The sequence below is a fragment of the Palaemon carinicauda genome, chromosome 10 (assembly GCF_036898095.1).
Source record: "Palaemon carinicauda isolate YSFRI2023 chromosome 10, ASM3689809v2, whole genome shotgun sequence".
Taxonomy (NCBI): Eukaryota; Metazoa; Arthropoda; class Malacostraca; order Decapoda; family Palaemonidae; genus Palaemon; species Palaemon carinicauda.
Window position 1 is genome coordinate 117,189,039 of NC_090734.1, and position 21,879 is coordinate 117,210,917.

The 21,879-nt window shown below is 41.1% G+C and overlaps 1 protein-coding gene across 1 annotated transcript; it reads right to left on the reverse strand.

The window, feature by feature from the left end:
* Nucleotides 1-9,847: 9,847 nt before the first annotated feature.
* Nucleotides 9,848-21,443, reverse strand: LOC137648701 (vitellogenin-like). The gene is made up of 15 exons (XM_068381735.1): nucleotides 21,306-21,443; nucleotides 20,134-20,376; nucleotides 19,825-20,015; nucleotides 18,448-19,542; nucleotides 18,182-18,329; nucleotides 16,163-17,800; nucleotides 15,762-16,007; nucleotides 15,495-15,658; nucleotides 14,763-15,361; nucleotides 14,269-14,650; nucleotides 13,288-13,950; nucleotides 12,543-13,070; nucleotides 11,663-12,029; nucleotides 11,167-11,444; nucleotides 9,848-11,031 (listed from the first exon to the last, which is right to left on the reverse strand). Exons 1-15 carry the CDS (start codon nucleotides 21,358-21,360, stop codon nucleotides 10,027-10,029), a joined length of 7,602 nt encoding a protein of 2,533 aa, XP_068237836.1. The 5' UTR covers nucleotides 21,361-21,443; the 3' UTR covers nucleotides 9,848-10,026.
* Between the last annotated feature and the right edge of the window lie 436 nt (nucleotides 21,444-21,879).

The following is a 21,879-nucleotide window of genomic DNA, read 5'->3' on the forward strand; positions in this document are numbered from 1 at the left end:
TCAAGGTCTATCTTTAAAGAACTTCAGACTTCAAGGAGGGACAGCTCTTCCGAGGTGAAACCTCAGGATCGAACTTATCCTTAAAACACTGAGAGCGAAACTCACCTACTTTATTTGTAGAGCGGATCCTGACAGCACACCCACAGGTCACGATCCAAGGAAAGTTGCTTCTTCGTTGAATTTTTTTCAATATATGAACTTTGAGAGACTCCACTCATATACGGGGTGGAAATCATCCAGAGTCTTTAATAAATATTATGCGAAGCAAGTACACGAGATAGAACATTTTGTGGTGCCGGCGGGTAGTGTCATAAAACCCGTTGTCTAGTGCTGCGATGAACAGTGGACTGTTTTGGGACTCAATAGTGCATCGGGTGAATAGGTATTAATACCTTCTAGTGAAAATCACTACGGAGATTAATAGACTGTTCTATACAGGTGCAGAATCTAACCATTAACACCAGTGCCGTGTGAACATTTGAACACAGTGTTGATGCATTACCAACATCTGAGTGAAACTAGACATGTTTAGCTTCACATTCATTTGAGTGGCGTTAAATAATGAATTCACATATGTATATTCTTCCCTTACAGGTCAGAAATATATATAACCATGATGTTTATCTATGCAAAGTAAGACCTTCTACTTTGTGATGTATACATTTATAATTTATTTTGCTTATGAAAATAAATAGAAAAATGTAGCTGTCTTCTTTTAATCCTCAGGTAATGAAATAAAAGAAACCCAGAGTTTTATTCTATTCCTTTAAATAGAACCTTGAACGTACAGATGTCCAAAGCACGAAAAGGTAATCTCTAGAAAGTTTCCCTTTCGTTCTTACGGATATACAAACTTTGAATCCTTATAGTCGAAGTCAACACTTTCTGTTGTGATTTTCACCAGTTAATTAAATCTGCCGATGTACTGGGCGGATCGCAAGGCCTTGAAGAGGCAAGATTCCCAAAACCCTCCAGGAGTTAACTAAAATACGGCGATAAAATTTACAATTTTATTACAAAAATAAACTCTGATAAAGACAAACAACATTCTTAAGCATTCACAAAACTCACTGAAAAACAAGACTGACCCTAGGTAATGTAGCATGTGCTCTTCAAGCACAAAGTCCACACCGGACTCATTAACAAACTGAAAATAGTGCCAATTCGAATTCAATACACAACGAATCACACACCAAATATCCCTATTCTTATTTAACTCAGGATTCAGATCCCCAATCACAAGGATCTCTACACTAAACTGCGATATAAAAACTAAACGTCTTGCACTCAAACTTCTACTACAACCAACCTGGTAGACAAGGTAGAGAGGAGAGATAACAATTAGAGGGGACTTACTTTGGTCGGGGACGTTGGATCAAAGAGGACGAGCTATCCTTGCAACCTCCGACGTCACCTTTTTGGCGCAATTTGTCCTGAACCTAAATTTCTAGATTGGATTTTTTTATCATGTTACAACAGAATGACTTTATTTTTCCTAATCTTAAATTACCAGCAATTGATTTTATTAGTCTCAGCGCCTTCCTACCAGGTGGTTTCCCTTTTTGGCTTTAAACGTTCACGTCTGGAACTACATTCATTCACCCGCGAGTTTCTCCTCTCCCTCCAATTTGACGTAGTCGTAGGTGGAGTCAAATGGCGGGAATTTCGATTGATCGGGTCGAAATTCCCGACATCCTCCACGCCCCAAAATAAGGAGCGATGAAACGTCGGTCAATTGGATGGAGCTAGACTCGGGGTGAGGGGAGTGGCTTACTCCGAGACTCTGTTAGGCTCGCTGCGTAGCGCTCCGCAACGACTCGAACAGAGTACGCACAATATACAACAGCAATGTTACCCCGGGGTAATAAACACAATCAATAATATACAGTCATATAACAGATCAAATTAGGCAATGGGCCTAACAATTCTAAGGCACTCGTGTAATACACATAAGGAACAGCAGAAATAAGTGAAAATGTACACACATTTTACAGAATTCAAATGGCAAGCAATTAGGCAATGGGCCTAAAACTATTCAAGAAATGGCAGAAATGCAAACAATAATTCAAGTGCAAAGACAATTAGGCAATGGGCCTAAGACAATTCAAGAAATGGCAGAAATGCAAACATAATATTTCAAGTGCAAAGACAATTAGGCAATGGGCCTAAGACAATTCAAGAAATGGCAGAAATGCAATCATAATAATTCAAGTGCAAAGACAATTAGGCAATGGGCCTAAGACAATTCAAGAAATGGCAGAAATGCAATCATAATAATTCAAGTGCAAAGACAATTAGGCAATGGGCCTAAGACAATTCAAGAAATGGCAGAAATACATAAATGACAATTCAAATTCAGTCTGTCTCAACTCACAATAATCGAGACTTCTATAGCGCTGCTACATGCAGGCTGTTACTTAATGGAGTACAAGAGGGAGGGGCTGGTTCTGTGCAACGCTCGGTCTGTACGCACGAGAGACCATCCCGTCCCCGTTCTCCACCCCTAAGCACTTCCAACCTCCGCAGATTCACGCACACCTTACAAACTCCACCCTCCCTACCTTCCAGATAGAACACGCCCCCTTTTCACTTACAGTTTACAGCTACTTTTTATATATCGTCACCTTTCAGTAGACAGTCCATTAGTTCTCGCTGTTTCGCGGCAGCCCTTCTCAATGGGCGTGCAGAACGTCCTTGTGCGTTCGTCTGCTCTGTTTCATTTTCATTTTCACTTCTTTCACTAACTGCATAGTTCTCACCTTCCTCGTCGTTGTCGTCCGTTCCTGTGGCTGGTTGTTGAGTTGTCGTAGCTGTTGCCATACCCTGGTCGTTCCCAGACGTCTCCGCTATCCCTGGCATTCCGGCTGTCGAACTGTACGCACCCTCTTCTCCGTCATCGCCGTCGTCTCCTTCATGGTCATCCTCAGAGGGGGCTATTTCTAGGGGAACCAGGTGGCTGACAGCTCGCAGCGATTCGACACCCTCAAACAACACTTTCGCCGAGCGTACGACTCCGTTGTCGTCAGGATACGTCTCCACGACACGTCCCAGTGGCCAAGTCGCTCTCTTCTTATTGTCCTGCTTCACTAGCACGATGTCTCCGGGGTGCAGCTTGGAGGGTTCCCCGGGCCGACTGTCGTGCCGGGCCCTCAAGGCACTCAAGTATTCCTTTCTCCAGCGTTCCCTAAAGGCTTTGAGCGAATCTGTCAATCTTACGTAACGATCACGTAGCTTCCGAGAGGTGAAGGTTGCGTTGAGATGGTCGTCCGGTAAGATCGGGGCCATGAGGTGGACTTGGTGTCCTCTTATCAAATGGGAGGGGGTGAGGACTTCATCCTCGCGCTCGTCACCGCTGTACATGAGCGGTCGATTATTCACCACTGCTTCTGCTTCTTTCACGAGGGTTAGCACGTGGGCGTCCGGCAGGTACTTCTTTCCGAGGGCTATCTGGAGGGTCCGTTTCGTTACTCCTATCAAACGCTCGAAGAACCCACCTTTCCAAGGTGCACGGGGCGTCTGAAACCACCACTTTATGCCAGTTTTCCTCAGGAACTGCTGGACTTCATCCTCTTCATAAAGTCCCTGCAGGAGGTGGCTGGCAGCCTTGAAGGTTTGATGGTTATCGGACATGATGAGCTGTGGGGCACCGTGGGTGGCGCTAAACCGTCTAAGTGCCAACACGAATTCTTCTGCTTCCAAAGAGGGACAGAAGTCAAGGTACACGGCTCTGCTGGCCATGCAAGTTACGATAAGTATATACCCTGGCCGTGTTTCCGTGTGTATAGCTGCTGTGTGGTCCACTCCGACCGCCGTGAACGGTTTTGTGAGGGTGATCCTTTCCTTTGGCAGGGGGGGTGGTGGTGGCTGTCTCGTTAGAGGCTGGAAGGCCAGCTTGCATTCAGGGCATTGCCGCACGGTTCGCTTCGCAATGGAACGTAGACCCGCCACCCAACATTTCTGTCGAAAGATACCTATTAGAGTATTCACCCCACAATGCAAATGTAACTGATGTAAATAATTTAGATACATCCTAACCAAATGCCCTTTGGCTGGCAAGAGAATTAAATGATCAGTTTCTCCTACATGGGACACTCGTCCCCTGGTGCAGATGAGATTATCTACCAAAACTAAATTCAATTGTCTAGCAAAATTAGCAACTTCACGAGGGGGTCTGACTCCGCCCTCTAAGTAGGCATAAACAGTAGGCAAATAATGTTTTTGCTCTAATTTTACAACAATACTGAACGGATGCCGTTCTATCTTAGCAAACTTTAAAACTAGTCTGGCTACTCGTAACAAGAATTGGAACCCTACTTCCCTCTTCAGGACGTCCCAAATCTCGCCTGGGGGGGTAGGACACATCTCCTCCCTCAACTCCTGCACCGCCGCTACTACGTGAGTTTGATGTAGTAAATCTTCCTCCTCGCAAGGAACAGGCCTTCCCGTGGTCCTGAGAAATTCTGGACCGTTCCTCCACAGGGGGTTAGCTTGCAATTGTTGAGCCGTTGCACCTCGGGATAGGATATCGGCAGGGTTCTGCTGACTAGGGACATGGTTCAGACTGAAACTACAAACCTGCTGAATAAAATTAATTTCCGCCACTCTGTTAGAAACAAACACATTTTTATTAGACCTAGCATCGGGCGATGCTACCCACGCCAACGTTACCTTACTGTCGGTCCACATTACTATTTCCCGTGGCTCGATCAGATCCTTGAGCGTTCTTGCTAGTCTGCTGCCTAACAATAAGGCCAGCAACTCTAGCTTAGGGATCGTCAGCTTGCTCATCCCTTTCGGAGTGATCCGGGTTTTACTCGTTACCAGACTTACCCGATTGCATTCGTCCCTAGTATATGCTACTGCTCCATATGCCTTACTGCTGGCATCGGTGAACACATGAAGTTGTAAGCCTCTTTTTCCTATTGATCTTTGAAAGGTGATGTCGCTCACCGCTTTCAAATCATTCAACAATTCACTTGCCTCTTTAGCCCTCTCTTTTCCTAAAACATCATCCCAACCTACATTATCCTCCCATAGTTGTTGAAGGAAAAGCTTTCCCCTTACAAATAATGGGCTTATCAAACCTATCGGATCATATATGGAGACTAATAGGGAAAGTACCCTACGCTTCGTGGGCACCCATCCCTCCCCCAACTCACAGATCCTTTTGCTTTCTTTCACACACAATCTGTCCACGTCCCGGGCCCATCGCAGCCCGAGCACGTTCACACTCACAGGCTCATTCCACTGTCTCTCGCTATCGAAGGCCAAGTGATTGCTGGCCCACCCTTCTAAGGGCATACCCGCCCTTTTTAAGATGTTATGAACAGACTCATGCTCTTGCCTCATATGTTCTATATCTTCAAACGTGGCCAGATAATTATCAACATAAAAAGATTTTACTAAATCTGGGCGCCCTTCCTCTTTAAAATGACAGTTTAATATTTGCTGTAGCAAAAATGGACTAGCTGTGATGCCGAACACCACGACTCTAAAGGCGAAGGTAAGCGCTCGACCAGCTGCCTTGCGCCACAGAAATCGTGTGTATTTGGCATCACGAGGATCTAACAAAACACGATGGAATGCTTTACTTATGTCGGCTAACATGGCATATCGATTCAACCTAAACCTTATAATTAAACTATATGCTACTTCTACCAAATTGGGCCCAGGTAAAAGACATTCATTCAAGGACTTGCAACCTTGTGACTTGGCAGAGGCATTAAACACGATTCTAAGGGGGGTGGTACGGCTGTCTTTCTTAACACCAAAGTGTGGCATGTAATAACCTTCCACTACGGGATTTTTCACTTCTGATATAAAACCTGCTTCGAGATACTTATCTATCACTCCCTGATATTGTTCAAGATATTCCCTATCCTTTCTGAATTTTGTCTGCAACGACTCCAACTGCGCCATAGCGTTACGATAATTTGTTTCTGGCCTAGCATCCGATCCGAATGGTAGGCTAACCTGATATCCCTCAGGTTTTCTTACAACGCTTTGCGATACCTTTCGCACGGCCTCGGCCTCGCGAACAGTGTATTGCTCAGATGGGGCGATACCAACACGGTCTAATCGCCACCACTCATCTACATCATACAGATATGGCTCGTCCGTGATTCTGCACACTCTCAACGTTCTTACTTGTTCGACCTTTTCCCCTTGGAACAGCCACTGTGGCACCTTCCCGTACGGGGACATACCATTATGCGTTAAGAAAAGATTTATCCCATCTACTTTTTCTACACCTATGACAAAATAGCTAAAATAATCCGCCCCAACTAATATGTGAACGTTCTTCATGGTATCTGATTGGTTTGCTGGATCGGCTAACGTGACTCCCTTGGTCAACAGATGCTGTCTGACTTTAACATAACCCACGTTATGTATCGGGACGTCCACGTGTTCGTGTGCCACCAATTTCATACGCACGATTCTTTTCCCCATTTCAACCCTGCAACTTACTACATCGTATTGGCTGCTTATTTCCTCGGAACCAAACGGAGCGATATTCAAGGATACTCTTCCTACCACCGGTAGGCCTAATTGACGGGCAATTTTTGCAGAGATGAAGCTCCTCTGGCTTCCTGAGTCGAGAAATAGGCGGACTCGCTTACTACCTTGCCTTTGTTGAATACCTGCCATGGCTGTTGGCAAGATAGTGCATGGGAGGTCCACATCAGACCTCTGCGCGATCTTTGCGCTCGTGCACGGCTTAGATTCTACTTTAACCTTAGACGGACGGGGGGCATTTTGGTTCTGTGCAGGCGTCGCATTTACTACGGGGCGGGACGTTGTTGATTGACTATTACTATGACTAGGGATTGATTGCGGTCTACCCGCGTCGCAAATCGCAGTGTGGTGCTTAGCATTACAGTTTCTACAGGAATTTGATACGGGACATTTATCGCTACGATGGCCTGATTTCGTGCAATTGAAACAAAGACCCCTTTTTAGTAAAATGCGACGTCTAGCAGCTACGTCTGTCACTTGGCGACATCCGTGAGGCGGATGCCGTTCGCTACAAAATGGGCAGGAATTATGGTGGATGGGATGGGTTTTCGGTCTTACACTACTGTCTGGTCTCTTGTCACTCTCAAGACTGTCGCCTCTCTGCAATGCATCGTCTTCTAACATTCTTACTATGAAATCTATTGCCTCAAAAAACTCGTCCAACGTATAGTCGCATTTCCTCAAATGCTCTACCACCTTGCGGTATAGTTTTCCCTCTGACAATTTTTGATTAATGAGGCTCATGACCATGCCCTGGCCTAAGTCATTGGTACTAAGTCTTTTGATTTGCTCAATAATGATAGTTAACTCAAAACGGAACCTTTTTAATTCTACTGGGTTTAGTGACGGCACAAAGATGTTTGCTAACTTGCGGTGCAGAATCACGAGTGTTTGGTGCACGTTGCCATACTGCTTATCTAATAAATCTAATGCTACACTATAGTTCGCGGCGGTTACACTCAGGGATTTGATAATCCTGAGCGGCTCTTTGCCCAACGTCCCCAATAAATACGTGAATTTAGACACTTCGTCTAAATCAGCTCTTCGATCCACGTGGATCGTGAATAGTTCACGGTACGATGCGTACTCTTGTACTTCCCCTTCAAACGTGGGGAGAGGCAGCGGCTTCAACCTGGGGAGGGCAACATTCCCCGTTGAAGGGCCTTTCACTTTATCTATTCTATTGTACAATAGTGTGGAAGCGCGTGTCGCTTCACCTAACATATGCCTAATTCGGGCTTCGATACTAGACTCTAATTTAACTCTCTGGTTTTTGTATAGCTCTTTAAGCTGTCGGACCTCTGCCTGCAACTCCGTTACCAAATTCTGGTAAACGGACTCGGAGTAGGTCTCTATCAGTGCCCTTTGCGTTTCGCTTAGTAAATCCTCCAGTAGGCCCATCGACGCCTCGATATGAACGATCGTGGCCACCGCCATCTTGTTTAATTTTACTTTAAGTTTTAGGAGGTTTGGCAAGGCAAGGAAAAAAAAAGATAATTTAACGTTAAGAAGGGACTCAAAGAACTGACCCACGTGGGCGATCGCACATCGGGACGTAGAGGACCTTAATTGTTAGTCTCTCTCTCTCTCTCTCTCAAAAGCTCATATTTTAAATTAGTCCTGTCCGGCTCTGGGAAGCGCTTGCGATCCGGTTCGAAGGACCAAATGTTGTGATTTTCACCAGTTAATTAAATCTGCCCGATGTACTGGGCGGATCGCAAGGCCTTGAAGAGGCAAGATTCCCAAAACCCTCCAGGAGTTAACTAAAATACGGCGATAAAATTTACAATTTTATTACAAAAATAAACTCTGATAAAGACAAACAACATTCTTAAGCATTCACAAAACTCACTGAAAAACAAGACTGACCCTAGGTAATGTAGCATGTGCTCTTCAAGCACAAAGTCCACACCGGACTCATTAACAAACTGAAAATAGTGCCAATTCGAATTCAATACACAACGAATCACACACCAAATATCCCTATTCTTATTTAACTCAGGATTCAGATCCCCAATCACAAGGATCTCTACACTAAACTGCGATATAAAAACTAAACGTCTTGCACTCAAACTTCTACTACAACCAACCTGGTAGACAAGGTAGAGAGGAGAGATAACAATTAGAGGGGACTTACTTTGGTCGGGGACGTTGGATCAAAGAGGACGAGCTATCCTTGCAACCTCCGACGTCACCTTTTTGGCGCAATTTGTCCTGAACCTAAATTTCTAGATTGGATTTTTTTATCATGTTACAACAGAATGACTTTATTTTTCCTAATCTTAAATTACCAGCAATTGATTTTATTAGTCTCAGCGCCTTCCTACCAGGTGGTTTCCCTTTTTGGCTTTAAACGTTCACGTCTGGAACTACATTCATTCACCCGCGAGTTTCTCCTCTCCCTCCAATTTGACGTAGTCGTAGGTGGAGTCAAATGGCGGGAATTTCGATTGATCGGGTCGAAATTCCCGACACTTTCCCTGCAGGGGGCAGGAAGCCCTAAGCTAGTTCCAAGCTTAGTGGATATGACAAATAACGGTAATGTCATATACGGGTCTAGATGACCATATAAGGAACTCATTCAAAGTAAAGGCACTTATACAAACCCACAGATATAGTACTTTCAAGTTAATTCTCTGGTAAGCTTCCATAAGGACGACATGGCCGATCCCCAAAAAAACAGATTTTGAGCAAAGTGAAAAATCTAGTTTTTGGGTGAGATAGCCATGTCGTCATGATGGAGCCAACCTTCTTTCTTAAATGACCCAACCCAAAACTACTCTATTTGTGGCTATTTCAGCATAAATGCAAGTTAGGAGAGGAGGTCCACCAGATACCTTGATAACGGCTCCCCTTCAATTTCGCCACTCTTCCCCCTCTAAGAGTTAAATCTACTCGGGCTGAAGATTGCTATGTGTCGTATCTAACAATACGTCCCCTGACATTATGCGATATCCTTAAAGCTATATTAAGGATACTCGCGCCAGGAGTTAGAATTCTGGAGACCTATGGATAATTCTCTGGGAGTATCACTGTAACAAATATCCCTTAGAAAGCTACCTAAAGGAATCTTCCATCAGGAAGACATGGCTATCTCACCCAAAAATAGATTTTTCACTTTGCTCAAAATCCGTTATCTGACACCAAGCTCATTCTTTCCCAAAGTCCTCGTAAAGTTGTATCTATGACCACTGGGGGTTCTTCACCTCGTGCTTATTAACTATGGTCAGTAGCCTTATTAAATTTCTTACTGATAAGGACAATAACATATACTTGTTTTCTCCTATCCCATAACCTTCAATCACATCTTAATTGAAAGAAAATAAATAAAATTTCTCAATATTTTATTTTCATTTTTTTCATATTCATTTTAAGTACACTTTGTATATTTGTTATTTTTATTCATATAATTTTCTGATATGCAAAACTTGAATATTACATTTAAAATTCCCAAAGGCCAAACACTTGGACAGTCATTGACATAATTCAATCATAGGAATGACTGGGCTCTTAACAGGCCAAGGGGAAGATATCCTTAACACCTCTGGCAGAGCATACAGCATTGTAAGCCTTAGCAACATCACAGGCATTCTTGGCAGTCAGACACATCTTGATGAAGGGGTCGGGACGAACCAAAGGATTGCAGCGGGAACGAATGCCCAGGAGAGCTTTGCACTGGATGTACCGGAGTGGAGGAACCGTAACTTCACTCAGGGGCGCGACATGAGGTGTCTGGCAACTCTGGTCTTCTTGCCATGACTTGACAAGCTCCTGAAGATTAGCTGCTCGAGTGCCATGAACTGTAAGCCAGTCGTTAGCCATTTCTCCGTCGTAAGTACCTAGAAGGCCGGCCACGCGGCCAAATTTCCACCCTGATACTTGAGCAGTGATGACACCGTTTCTTGGGTAAATTCGCAGAATCATGTAGGGAGACATTACCTTTATTTTCTCTTGGGTCTTCTTGATCATGACTGGGCCAGCAGTTTCCTCCTCACCACTAACTTCTCTTCCATTAACAGTTACCTTATGGTCAGGCTGAATGACAACTATGGTGTCATGAACCTTAAAGGTTACCTTAGGAGAGGGCGAAGATGGAGGATTTTCCATAGTGAGTGAGAATGATTTAGTCACTGCCAACAATACCTTACAGGCAGAACGAGGAGCTCTGAGAACAGCTCTGTCAAAGGTCAAAATCTCTGTACCATCCACAATAACAGCAGTGCGATTGAAAGGAGGAATTAGATCTGACACATGTCTGGGGAACAAAGAATAGTAAGACCACAGTAAGTAGTCAGTAGAGCGGAGAGACAACGTTTCATAAATGCGAAATACGTTCTCAGGAACAGGGATGGGATTAATCAACATACTATTCCATGCCGTTGTTAGAGAGTTAACTGGCCGACGAAGGGGAATCTGTATTTCCACATGACTTCCTCTGATTTGGACTGAAGAAAGCAAAGAAGACTGAATCACCTTATTGACAACACGTTCGACTGCCTGGATTGCCATTTTTTCCTGCAACAGAAAAGTACTATGAATATCTTTAAGATGATGGACTTTCATTACAGGACAGTAATTCTCTTTCACAGCAGCCTAATGATGCTCATGCTACTGGATAAACCATAGAAGTTTAGAATTTTTAAAACTTACCATGTTAAACTCATTGAGGATCCAATTGACTGTTTCTTGAACTCTCATGTTACGTCCTAGATCTTTAAGAATATTTTGCCAATCCTTCCATAGAGTATCTCTATATTTGTTCATTATATCAATGATGGCTTCCTTCTGTTCTCCAAACATAGATGCCATGTCGTTGAGCAGAGCCTTGATGTCTTGCCAAAGGGCAGTGTTCGTGATGCTTTCACAAAGGCTCTTTACCTCTTCAGGCATTTCTCCAGTTTCTATCCAACGAGCTCCTCCAACCACAACTGCAAAGTGGCGACAATTGGCATTAATAGTAGTTAGAGATAGAAGAGATTTATTATTTCATTACATACAGATGATAGTCGATTATCAAATACTTACTCCTCACTTATTTGGAAAATATCTAACTGAAGTACTTTATTTCAAGGACAAATTTCTTGATGAAAGCTATAAAGAATTTAGCCGTAAAAACTATCTCAACTAAAAATACCAAATAACTAACCTCCGTTTGCAACTTTAGTAAATCCTGAACAATGATGCTTCAAACCTCTGATAGTGATAGGTACAGTTTCATATATTTTCTTTTTAAGATGATCCACTTGAGACCAAAGAGTCTTGTAGCCTCCGAGCATCTTGCGGATTGAGGGAGAGTTCCACCATCTCTCAATGGTCTCCTTAGATGGTATCAATCCGTCATATGATAAGTCAGAGTAGATTCTGTGTAGCTCTTGTTTTGCCTCTTGCCATAGTCTTGACATTTCAGATGAAGGGCTGCTTGATCCAGAGAGATTAAGAATTTCTTGCTCCTGGTGGTTAACCCAAGACCTGAGGCCTGATGACACCCTAGACATTTTTTCAGATGCAGCTTCCTAATAAAAAAAAAAAAAATCTTTGTTAGGCATAGGAATTTAAAAGCTGAAAACTTGAAAGTTTCTTTTATCTTGTTCTTGAGAAAGATGAGATCTTTGCTGCCATAAGCACTAAGACTGTGTCCATACAGGCCCGAATTCAGTAGGTGCAGGCTGGGGAAGGCTAGGGCTTGAATTTCAAACATGTAAGTTTCAATTAGATAGTTCTAGCCCGACCTTTTTGGATATTTGTCTAAACAAAGTAATTTGAATCAATATATTCAAATTAAAGCTTCAGTCCACTCCCTGAACCTGCCAAATTTCTGCCAGTGTGGATGCAGCCTTACTCAGGATATTGATGATTCTTACCCCTGCTTATGATTTCAATTTAATATTATATTTGATAACTCTATCTTTAACAAAATCTTTATTATTTGAAGTCAAATATATGTGCATAAGTAAGATTTAATCAACAGTTGCCTAATATAATTATGGCGATTACTGAATTTAGTAAAATAATCAGACAATACTTACTTGTAATTCAGAAACCTTTTCAGATCTCCATTTCAATTCTGTATTGACAAGTTTCGGAGAGATCAATTTCATTTTCATCATAGCAACATATGATTCCTCTTGACGCCTCTCATCTTTTTCTGAGATGCTGAACTCAAGATCCTTAATAGCTCGAAGTCCAAGTCTAGCAATAACGTGTTTGCTGCTGCCTTCTTTCCACATGGAAACTCTTGCAAAGCCAGGTTTACACAGTTCAGAGGAAAGATCATATTTTCCTAGTGTAGAAACATAGGTCTTAGCAGATATTCTCAGCCCATTGCATGAAGGTTCTCCTTTAGGTTTCACGGCTGCGGACATTTCTACCACTGGGCCTTCTTCGGTTCTCACTGTGAATGCTACTGCGGCATTTCTTCCAAAGCTTCGGTCATATTTTCCAGAGACAACGAAAGATGGTTTAGCTGAGGAGGACTTTTCAAACACTAAATCAAAGCCAATATTATGACGAGCATAAGAAGCGCTTACTATGACCTTTGGTTGAACCTTGAGTACCTGTAGGTATGAATACAAATGAAAATTTAGAATAAAGAAGCAATGTTCATTTCCATGTAATCTTGTGATATACAGTATGTATGAAAGAAGAGAAAATGCAATATATATATATATATATATATATATATATATATATATATATATATATATATATATATACATACACATTTATATATATATTTCAAAGTCTTGAAGTTTTAACTTTAAGCATACTTACTTTTCCTGTCAATTTTGCTTCTACCTTGTAGCTGTTCATGGCAATCATTGTGGATTCAAGAGTGCCAGTAATTTTATCTTCTGACCTTGGGAAAATGTCCAATTCCAATGTTCCCTGAGTTTTCTCATTGAGCATGAGTGCAAATTCTACTCTCCTTTCTCTTTCTAATGAGGGATGATGGACTCGGCCTTCATACCTGAGCTCACTTTCCCATGGACCAGACCTCTCAGAGGAAGTGAAGGCCATTTCATACTTTTTGTCACTCATGTGCCTTTCTGGATGGAAGGTAACTCTGTATTCTGATGAGGAGCACCTTGCTTCTCCTTCCATGTGTCTGGAGGGGGAATGCACAAGAACTTTGTGATTCCAGCGCTCTGGCCTCTCATACGCAAGGAGGTACTTGGCACTTCCCATTGGTTCTGAAGGCCCAGATCCTGCCCCAACTAGTCTGTGAATAGCCTTAAGAAGCGCCACAATCTCTTTAAGGTCAAAACCAACCTTGAAGGACTGGACACCTTCAGGAGAAACTTTAAGGTCATACTGAGCACCGTCAGCAGGAGACATTACATCAATCATCCACTTTGCCTCATATGATCTTGGTTGATTTGATAAAATGAAGGAAGTTTCTAGTGGCTTACTCAGTGCAGGGTTGACAACATTCATCTGGAAATGAAAAATGAAAAATTAGGAATTTTGTCTTAACTTTCTGTGGTATGGATTGCGATTTACGAATCAAAATTACTGTGGCTTACTTAACCTGATATTTTAGTGGCAAAACAAAGAGAAAAAAAAAATAATCCAGATCAACTTTCTATGTTTAAGGTAAATCGGAATTAAAAATATCTGTATTTCCAGTTGATGGTATGTAATAAATTACAAAACAGAGCCATAGAAAGACCTAGATTAAAAGCAACGTGAGCATTCAGGAAATTACATTCACTTTATAACAAAATAACGAAAGATCTTTTAAGAAATAATTACCTTTAATAGGACCTCCCTTTGATTTCCAGTGAACTCATGTTTTGATTCAAAAGAAACATCTGTCTGCCGTCCTTCTGGGCAGATAACATTAGCCTTGGCATTCATTTTAAAGTTATAAGGTCTACCAAGATGTTCAGCAGAAAGGTCAGTGGATATTCTAAATTCTTTGCGCTCTGGGTTCTTGTAGCGGATTTGAGCCCGTACTGTGGCTCTAGATGGTTGCTTTTCGACATCCAGATTAGTATTAAGAGCATAAGTCTTCTGAGATGGAGTAGTTATCTCAATTGCTATGTCCTTCTTTCCCAGTAATCCAGGCTGTGAGTCTGCTCGCCTTAATTCAACCTTGCAGTTATAAGTCTTCCCTACAAAGGTTGCTACGCCACTGAAAAGTATCTCTGACTTTAGGAAATATATATGAGAATCATTATTTGATTTTAATAATAATAGAGAAAATTTTCAACATATTAGAACTGAACAAAGTAGATAAAACTTACTGAATTACAGTCTGGTGCGGAGAGGATGGACTTCCAATGACCTTGGCTTCGATGCTCAATTTCTGATTAGGATCTCTGTCAACATCCCAGCCCAGCCCAATCTTGACCATCTGGCTTCTTAAATCAACATCTGAAAATCCTCTTACATGGTGTGAAGATCCTGTACTCTTCACTACATTACTGAAGCTTACCTGAACATTATTCTTACTGATGATAGCATCTATCTTGTTATCAATGACATCATGCATCATTAGCTTGAAGTGAGCCTTTGTTTCTTCACTGCTCTCTGCTGATAAATCCCACCTGATTGAAACGAGTTGTTTCTGTAGATCTTTTATTTCAAAACCTAGTTCTTGTTTGTTTTTAGCCCATATGACAGTTGTGGATATACTGTGAGGTCCAATCTCTGATGTTTGTAAATGTTGAGCGATCTGAAGTTGTAGCATACTGGGGGTATATTTGAAGGTTGTGACTCCATCAGTTTGTAGTATAACCACACTTCCTTGTCTGAGGGCTGATTGGAACTGGTACTGGTGGTTACCCTGGTCCTCTGTTTTGACTTCAAATTTGATGGGTTTCATGTAGCGTGGCATATCCATCTGAAAAGACAAGGATAATAAAGCTAACAAATAGAAAGGATAACTTACTTTAATCTTTCTCAGTTTTTCTGTAGTTACAAACTCAGTTAATCGGAACTAATGCTATAGAAATTAAGTAAAAATTACACCGTACCTGGAATTTTACATTGCGAATCTGTCCTGCCCTAGCAAACATAGCTTCGACATCAACTATCTTTGCTCCTCCTGAAGAGCTGACAATTTGTAACGAGGTTCCAATCTTCTCATATGTGTTGTGCACATCACAAACAGCTTTGTACTGGCCACTTTCTGATTTAACTGCAAATATGCAAAAAAACCCATAAACATTTCAATATTACCTTTCTCATCAGCTGTGAAATTTATATTTTCATATGAATTTGAAGCTTTCCATAAGACTTACCCCTAGCAACTGTCTTCATGACGATACCTCCTCCAGAGCCACCCTCAATGTTATGGGTGGCTTCAATAGCAAACTTTTCAGCACTCCTTGATTCAACCTTTACAGTGGTAGCATATTCAGACCCACTCTTCTTTTCTATGGTTGAAACCCATTTAAAGTCTTTCATTTGAGTCCTGAGGTCAAATTTATGAAGACGTCGTAGATAAGGAATTCCAGTTAATCTGGTGTATGCTACATCTCCAACAGCTAAAAAAAATGAGACAAAAATGGCATTACAGTATATGACACTTCAAAAACTAAATCAAATAAATCTATTACATGCACAAAGTTCCAGTTTTTCTAAGGATAATCAATTTAACAAATTACATTTTAATATTTTTTCAGGAGAGTCAAAAAGTTACCTTCAAATTCATAGGCAATGTAGGGCCTTAAGTCATGCTTTGTCTTGGCTACCAATTCCATTTGGGACTCTTCACCATTGTACTTGCTAGCAAACATAACTTCCACAACCTGTGTCTCGGGGGTGAAGCTTTTACTTTTACTGCTCCAAACGTTGGCCTCCAGTAGCTTTTCACTTTCTTCACATTTTCCCTTGAGCTCTACCTTGTATCCTCCAGAGGCATGTGATGATATCATTACCCCCAGATTCATAAGACCTTGATCCATAGAAGATGTAATGTGGGCTTCAGCCATTCTTGGTGACGATGATCCCTCAGTTTTCATCTGGATTTTCACTTCCTTCATTTCTGCAGTATTTTGCACAAAGCCTAAAATTTTCCATCCTTTCATTGAGGGCTCAACCTTTTCAAGAGTCAATTTTGCCACCAATAGCTGTCCCAGAGGTAGCCCCTGGCTTCTAAGCATATTTGGGAACTTCACATCATAGCACATCTTCAAGACAAGATTTTTTTCCATAGACTGAAGGCAATCCTGGTGCTGCACTTCAGATATCCTGACTCCAGGAGGACTAATTCTAGTTTCACCTTGCCCTTTAACTGCTTTCATTAGATAATTCTCGCTCCTAATATCAATCACATCCATTTTCTCAGGAACATCTAGTTCAATTTCAAATCTTTCTCCTCCTTTCACATTAATGAAAAATCCATTTTTGCTGGCAATATCATTCACTGAGCGAACACCGCATGAGGCCATGAATGAATCAAATCCAATGAATCCATTTACTTTACCTGAAAGGCTGGGTTTCATTTTCAGAATACTTGCAGAGCTACTTTTAAGACTATTAAGTCTGCTTTCAATCTTCAACCCAACTACGGCTGTTCCATTTATCTTCATCCTCAGAGGCAGACCTTGTATTGTTGGTAGGTACTGATCAAAGTCTACTTGAAGTACTCTGGCTGTATTAGCATTCATGTCAGTCATTTTACGAAGTGCTTCATCAATCATGTTAAAGACCTTATCAATCCACCCATCAACAGTGACACCTTCAAATAGTTTCTTTGTTAATGAGGCATATGCTATCTCCTGGCCACTGATGCGAGCAAAGAAATCTGCACGAGACTCTTTCATTGATTGCTCACCATAAACCTGACTGAAGAAGTGAGAGATGGTAGACAAATCAATCGATCTTCTCTCTCTCAAGGTTTTCGTCAAATGCTCAAGAATATTACTTCCTCTATCTTCAGCATATTCAGTAGCATCTCTCAAGATCTTCCTCAAAGAGGACTTCTGGAAATACCCCTCTGGTCCAAACAGCTTCTCCATGATGGGTTCCAAGCCTTCGAATCGCATACCGAATTCTCCAAGGTTCACTGGAGTTGCTCCAAGAGCAGAGGTCACATTAACCTTCACTGAACGAGGAATGAATGACCTAGTACCATAGATTATATTGGACTCAACACCACCACCAATCCCAAAAGAAGGAGCGTAATAGGAAAGGTCAATATTCCTGGAGTATTGTCGTACATCAAGAGTGAAATTAGATGGAATTGAGATGCCTGATAGCATGTACCTAAGCCTTTCCTTATGAGGGGCTGATGACTCTTGGAGATTCCATAGGTGGCTTAGGATGAATCCACGCACTGATGTGAATAGAAGAAAATATATAATTAAGTTTTTAGAACTTGTTAATGTCTCGCTCCCAACTCGACTCTAAAGTTCTAGCTCAAAACTTATCACACACTTCATGCTATCTCCTAATGTACTGTATTTATGAACGCATTGTACAGTCTATAAATACAGAATGATATAGTCTAATTTTTCTATATGTTGAAAGCTAACGTAGACACTACTATCAAGCTGCATTTATGACCCTCCAAATTAAAAAATTATAACCTACTCGTATCACAGTATACCTTCTGATTCAGGCATTTATTTATAGAAAACACTTTTAATAATTTTAAAGATTATTCAATAATTAACACAAGAGAATAAATATCAAAATAGTCTAGGCACCAACTTACCTTGGGTGTTTTCTTCTTTTGAGATCTTGTCAACGGTCATCTGCAAGTCTTGATCTACCATACACCTGATTGCAGCCAAATAAGATGCAATGCGAATTTCAGTCTTCTTCTTTGGATCAAGAGCAATCCTTACAAGTTGTTTTGTGGGCTAATAAAAAGAAAAACTGATGTCATTAGACATATACCTAACGCTGTTCACTATTCTTCAGCAGAAACTATTTTCAAAATCAAGAAAGGAAATTGGTAAATGAAAAAGATGAACTCACCTCAACTTCACATTTGGCATTCCTAAAGGCCTGTGCCGCAGTAACCCTCATGACATTTGGTAAATCTCGTTTTTCAATGATGCTTATCACATTTCTTGCTACTTCAGAAGTCATTGCACCCATATTACCAAGAGACTTTAATGAGGCAAGGCATGCCTTCTCAGTCTCTCCACTTCCTCCAGAAGAGCAGCGTTCCTGGATTTTCCGACTCAGAGTTTCTGCAGCCTGTCGAACGGGAGCATCTTGTTGGCAATGAGGATGGTGCTTGCAATATGTATTAACCATAGAAGATGCTGCAAGACAGGCCATTGGGAATCGCTCACACTCTTCAAGCAAAGGTTTTACAGCCTCAACTGCATGAATGGAAGGCCTGGGAGTGAGAAACAGGGCTGCAGTGTACAGAGCAACTCGACCTCCAGTAGCTCGCCCACTCATCATCTCTCTTATCATAAGTTTTACTGTACTGGCCTCTTGGACATAAGCAACAATATCTAAGAAGAGGCTTTCCATCATCTCCTTTTCACTGCAAATTTCTCCACTTTTGACTTTCTGCAGCATTTCCTCGACTGCCTCTTCAGGAATGTGTCTCATTAGATGGATAGCTTTATCTACCCACAGAGCAGCATCCTTTTCAACAGCATTCTTTGTCTTTTCACATACGTGTTTAAGAGCCTGCTCAAGTTGTGGCACCAATTTGGGGTTTTTCTTGAGCGTTTCATGGTTGAACAACAAACTTCTTCTGACCAAATGACCTTTAAGGGTTGAAAGAGCTGCTGGAGGACTTGATGATTCTGACTGGAACTGCAGTTTAGATTCCTGCTTAGCTTCAATGTACTTGTATGATCCAAGAACTGGCTTGATAATATTTCTGTCTTCACAAACAATTGAAGTATAGATGCCTCTCGTTATTTCCTGTCTGCATTTGCACATTGATTCTTGTATGGGAAGAGGAGCTTTAATCCAAGACATTGGTGTTTCAGATTGGCTTGGGAAACGTTCTTGCAAATATCGGTGATTCTTTCTTTTCTCAACAATTACCTTTTCTCCCTCATTTCTTACTTTGTACAATGTTGGTCCCTGCCCTGTGATATCAGTCTATAAAATTGGAAAGAGTAAATTAATATTATTTTCCTTGCCCAATTTTCTGATATATTTATGGAAGTTCTCTACTAGCCTAACAACTAATATATTCATGGTGATATTCTAAATTGTAATTGATATAATTTTAAGAAAAGACAATCAATACCAAGCATTTGTCTAACATGGCATTCTGTTTTTGAAAGGCTACACTATAAAAATATGGTTTGCCACTTAAGAAAGCCGCTGGACAGACTTGATATGACAATGAATCCAATAAAAGTAAATACTAAAAGTTACCTCTGTGAAGTTCAGTCCTGAATTTACTGATGAGTTTGATGGTAATGAATTCTGGAAAGCAGACGCAACACCCTTCTTGAGATTAATCGACCAAGTGTCGTCATCTGGATGACTGCACACGTGACTAACACGTCCATCCTTCATGGCCACCATCATGGGATATCGGGTCAAGAAACTGGCCTCAGGGGTGCCTGTCACAAAGTAGTGAAACTATGAATTCAACATCATTCAAAACCCCACCATAACACGACATATAGCTGAATATCTCCCGAATCAATCTATTTTTAACCAGAGACGCATTGCCCTTACCGCTGGCTCCCCCAAAGGATGGGTTCTTGAAAGAGATGGCCATGTCACATGGATTGATCCAAGTCAAGTCCACTTGAGAGGTCCATTCCATCTGGGAGACGCCGCCTTCCACATCCTTCATGTGAATTTCCGATCTTCCAGTGTAGGAATATGAGTAAGTGTTTCCAGGGGCGTAATAGAGTTTCTGGGATCCGAGAATGGGACATTCATCAGCGCAGCGTGGGACATCTGCAGACCAAGGGGCTGGAAGGGGTCGAAAGAGAGTTAAACAGGTGAAATAGAATTAAGCTTGTCATTTTTCTGCATGAAATAAGCACATGGGCTGCTCTTGAGATGTGTGTGTGTGGAGAAATAGATTATATAATTGAGCATTAATTCTCTTTAACAACATCTTACTGTTCCATAATAGTATTGACACTGATGTACTCACACACAAGAGGTTCAGGAATCAGGAATTATTCGTCTTGATGTTAAAGTTTCTTCATACAGGATTTATACCCGACTCGCCAGGTGCATGATGAAATTGACAGTACCTTTTTTTTTTTTTTTTTTTTTTTTTTTTTTTTTTTTTTTTTTTTACAAAATTTCTTTAAAGAAATAGATCTATGTGCTTTGGCCTATACCATTGTGAATGCTCATACCATCTCTCAGAACTAGAGAAATTTATATCTTAATTCATTGGAAATACCTAAAAGATTCTCGATGCGTAACGATCGAATCTTCCGGTATAAATTTGATTGAAATGCCAAAAGTTAGACTAAATATTATTGCTTTCACTAAATTCAGTCAATGTTGTCTTACCTCACTCGAGGGAAGCTAGTTATACGGGAATACACTGTGCAAGTAATCCCATCTCTCTCTCTCTCTCTCTCTCTCTCTCTCTCTCTCTCTCTCTCTCTCTCTCTCTCTCTCTCTCTCTCTCTCAGGCATGCACATAATTTTCAATTTCTTCTCAAAATACGTTACTTAGCGAAAATTAACCCTATCTCTACTTTAGTATTACGTAATTCTTACTGTTAATTAAGAAAAATAACGTGAAGTCAAGAGTAATGTTTTATTTTACACACTGACATCTCATATATTACGTCTACACTTTATTTTATAATGTAATTCAATTAAAAAAAAAGATCAGTTATTCCTTTATCTTATAAGAAGCGAGAAGGGAGACTTACCAGCGCTGGCTGTGGCCAAAAGGCCAATGGTCACCAGGGTGAGAAGAGAGGCCATGGTGTTGACAATCGAAGCACACCACAGCTACTGAAGACAATCCTCATCTCCAGCCATTATATACCTGCCATCTCAACGTTAAAGGTTAATGAACCCTTTTGATTTCAAAATTATCTGATTTTTCATTATCTTTGTTATTAAAGTATTGCTTACGCTACGTCTACTGCATTCATTTAATCTGGTCGACGAGAAACACTTAGAGTTATCAGGACCAAAGATAGCTCGTAAGGGAGAGGTTTTGAGCCATTTCAAGTTCACTGATATGCATAATGAATAACATTCAGAGCACAGCCGTGTTTCAGGTGGTTAATGTATGCAAATGTAGATCACATTCGCTAAAAAAAGTCTTTCTTTTGAGGTGTCTCATTGATATTCAAACAGACCTATACAGTATTGGTAATCGTTATTAGACTGAGATTTGTTACGTTGAAAACTTTGGATGATTCCGGACCTGCTGTAATTACTCGTCTCGAGGTATATAAAAAAATTCTTAGAATAATGACAACTGTTATAGTAGTG

Coding starts and splice junctions, on each gene's coding strand:
- LOC137648701 (XM_068381735.1), bottom strand. CDS start 21,360: ATGGCCTCTCTTCTCACCCTGGTGACCATTGGCCTTTTGGCCACAGCC. Junction 18,330..18,447: donor ATGCCAAATGTGAAGTTGAG/GTGAGTTCATCT, acceptor TCTTTTTATTAG/CCCACAAAACAACTTGTAAG. Junction 12,030..12,542: donor AAAAGGTTTCTGAATTACAA/GTAAGTATTGTC, acceptor TTTTTTTATTAG/GAAGCTGCATCTGAAAAAAT.